The sequence below is a fragment of the Bison bison genome, unplaced genomic scaffold, assembly GCF_000754665.1.
Source record: "Bison bison bison isolate TAMUID 2011002044 unplaced genomic scaffold, Bison_UMD1.0 scf7180017851239, whole genome shotgun sequence".
NCBI lineage: Eukaryota > Metazoa > Chordata > Mammalia > Artiodactyla > Bovidae > Bison > Bison bison.
The window spans coordinates 10626-14069 of record NW_011481812.1 but is presented as its reverse complement, the minus strand read 5'-3'; the positions used below and the strand labels follow the sequence as shown (position 1 = coordinate 14069).

The following is a 3444-nucleotide window of genomic DNA, read 5'->3' as shown; positions in this document are numbered from 1 at the left end:
CCTCTTTGTGAGGACTACGTTGTTGGAAATAAGGGTTGGAGTGTACAAGCAACTGAGGACATTTAGAAGGTCCGAATTTTTCATTTACTTTAGTAAGAATTTTATAAGTTAAGTGGAATTTGCCCAAATTTTGTTGGCATAAAGAAGGCTTACTTTGTAAGACTCTCAAATACATGGTGGTGTACATTGTCCCTTAATTGAAAAAAAAAAAAAAGCAAAAACCTCACATCATATAGAGGCCCTCTACAGGATCTGGTACATTTAGAGAAGTGAACAATACAAGCGCAGGTAGACTATATGGATACATGGAGAGCATGCATGTAACTTGGACATTCCACATGGCTTCCTTGTATTTTAAATTCCTCAAAGGCAGGGCCAGAAACTCTACCACTCTGCAGGCTTGTTTTGCAATGAATGTCTCCAAGGTGCTCTGCAATTTTTAATATGTGTTGTCACATAAATCAAGTTGAGATTGAAACTGCCGCATTGACTTTTGTTTCATAAATAATTTATTTCCCATATAAAAGTTTTAATAAATAGATAATGCATAAATCAATTTTAAAATAGCTTAGTCTTTAACTGTCCATTGAAACCCAGTGCATTGCATTGTCAGTTACTTCAAGAGCCTCTGCTGGCTGAAGAGTCTCACCTCAAAGTCACATTGTCCATTCCCAGAGCCACAGGTGGGAGATGTTCAGTCACGGAGGTAAGCTGTTAGGCTCTTCAGGAAAGAAAAGTTCGTGAGTATTTGCACTCGCACGACTGTCCAGGCACACCTGTTGTACTCCTTGGACTTCAGGTAGTACATGAGGTTGAGGTAATATTTCTTCAGGTGAAGAACGGTTGTGTTTCCCATAGTGAAGTTTTTCCTCTGCATTATTTCCTTCTGGATTGGCTGCAGACGATTCATCTGCCCATAGAGTTCCACAAGGAGGTCCTCGATGATGGTCTCAGACCAGCCAGTGCTGGAGAAATCTCTGGTGAGAATGCCAAAGATCTGCTGGAGCATCTCATACATGACCAATATGGCATCTTCCTTCTGGAACTGCTGTGCTTGCTTCATCTCCTCAGGCATCTGGAAATCCATCCTGGCCTCGAGGCAACGTTGAGGAGTTGAAGGTAACTGCCTCAGGAGTTTCTGAGAGACCGCAGCACTCCGCCTTTCTTGCAATCCAAGCAAGCTGTAGCTCCTGGGAAGAGCTGTGGTGGAGAAACACAGCAGGAGAACCATCTGGAGGAGGCACCGGTGGGTCATGGTGAAATCAGGCACAGGGCTGCCTGTTCTGCTAGTAGGTGCTGAAGCTGAGTCTTCAAGCGTTTGCAGAGTGAATGGCCTTCCTTCTTGAGTGTCGGCTACTTATACAGGATGGCCCTCCATTCTTCTTGAGAGGAATTTCCCACTTTCAGTTCTACTTTTTAGTTTTCCCGTGTCATTTAAAGGATTAGTTACCTCTAAAACTCTTTTTCTTTTAAGCTCCTTACTTTTCATACAGTCTGGAAGAATTTCTAATGTTTCTGTAGATTTTCAGTGAATTGCTAAATGCTAAAAAAAAAAATAGTCTAATCAATTTGAATTATAACAGGGTTCTTTCATTGGGAAAATATCTTTGTCTTTTCATATTATTAGATTCTGTGAAAGGATCTTTATTTCTAAGAGTTTATGATTTTAGAAAAATTTATTTTTTGTATCTAAAATAGAATGGTATAAGCTAAGTTGATCTGAAATATTTTGTAGGCCTCAACAATAAGCAGCAAGATATTGCATAACTTTATCAGCCAAAATTTATTGCTTTATTTGACAATCTCAAACTATTCCAAATATAACTAAAAAGTAAAGATTAAGGAATATCTCTATGCAGGCAAATGAATGTTACACAGACCGTGCATAAAAGTCCATGATTTCTCTTATAGGGATCCTTTGTGACAATTGCTGAGGCCCGATGCATATTTATTTTGTACATACTTCAAATAATCTAAATATCTGATTTTGCACACTAGGGTAAGGATGCAGCAAGCAGGAAAATTCTTTGCTCCTCACTTTGTACCTTTAGAACTGCTTGTACATAAACTTTTCCTCATAATGAAAGAATATTCTGGGATAGGATTCTTAGGTATTTTCATAATTTAGTTTGAAAAAATTGAATAAATGTTATTGTAATTTTTACCCTTTATTTTCTCACATTTAAATTTTTTCTATAAGGAATTTATTTTTTGGTATTATAAGAAAATAAAAAGCACCTAGTTATATTCAAAAGCGGGGCATAAAATTGTAGATACAATGCAACTATGTAAGAGTATATCAGATCAGATCAGATCAGATCAGTCGCTCAGTCGTGTCCGACTCTTTGCGACCCCATGAATCGCAGCACGCCAGGCCTCCCTGTCCATCACCAGCTCCCGGAGTTCACTCAGACTCACGTCCATCGAGTCAGTGATGCCATCCAGCCATCTCATCCTCTGTCGTCCCCTTCTCCTCCTGCCCCCAATCCCTCCCAGCGTCAGAGTCTTTTCCAATGAGTCAACTCTTCTCATGAGGTGGCCAAAGTACTGGAGTTTCAGAGTATATAGGAAAAAAATAAACTAAAGGAAATATACTAACATTTTAATAGTAATTATGTTTGACTTGTGAAGCTAAACGGTGATTTTTATCCTTTATGTGATTTTCCAATATGCTACCAGAGAATGTATTCAGCACTGCTCAGAAGAAATATAATTTATTAAAAATTTTAAGAAATTTTAAATTTCTTAATTTAAAATTTTCTAGTAGCCACATCAAAAGAGGAAAAAGAAACAAGTGAGGTTAATTTTAACACTGTATTTTATTGAACATGAAATATCCAAATGTTATCATTTCAACACATACCAATATAAAATTAATAATGAGATAGCTACATTCATCTTTTTCATAGTTCCTTCAAAATACAGTACATACTTTTACAGTCATAGTACAGCTGAGATTGGACTAGTCAAGTGGTCATTTGGCTTCTTGTGGTTGATGTCATGGTGGCCAGCACAGCTCAAGATGGACGGAGCAGCTTGATCAGAGAGCCAGGAGAATTCCCAGTTTGCAGGGACCACACAGAAGGAGCTTCAAGTTGTGGACGAGTTATGTGCTAAGAATCAAGGGGATCAATGGTGGAAAATCAGCTCAGGATGTATTCGGGACAGTCTTAAATGCAAGAGTGTGGCTTTGTACTTAATTCGAGACGTCTTCAGGCAGAGAGGGTGCTAGGTTGTGCCCTGAACAGAAGAATGGGCACAGATGTTGTTGGGAACTGAAGCCGGGAGAAATCCTGCCCAGATGTTCTCATGGCTGTAGAGACTGGAAATAAAGACCAGAGTGAGGAACTGGAAGAAGGGGATGGGCAGAATTGTAAACAAGAATTCTTTTTTCTTCTTTCTTCCCTTTGTCCTCCTCCCATGATCTGCTATTGTGTTTATGAA

The 3444-nt window shown here is 38.9% G+C and overlaps 1 protein-coding gene across 1 annotated transcript; it reads right to left on the bottom strand.

The window, feature by feature from the left end:
* Window positions 1–694: 694 nt before the first annotated feature.
* Window positions 695–1255, bottom strand: LOC104996149 (interferon beta-2-like). Its single transcript, XM_010850272.1, has one exon. The coding sequence runs from the start codon at window positions 1253–1255 to the stop codon at window positions 695–697; it is 561 nt and encodes a 186-aa protein (XP_010848574.1).
* Between the last annotated feature and the right edge of the window lie 2189 nt (window positions 1256–3444).

Coding starts and splice junctions, on each gene's coding strand:
- LOC104996149 (XM_010850272.1), bottom strand. CDS start 1,255: ATGACCCACCGGTGCCTCCTCCAGATGGTTCTCCTGCTGTGTTTCTCC.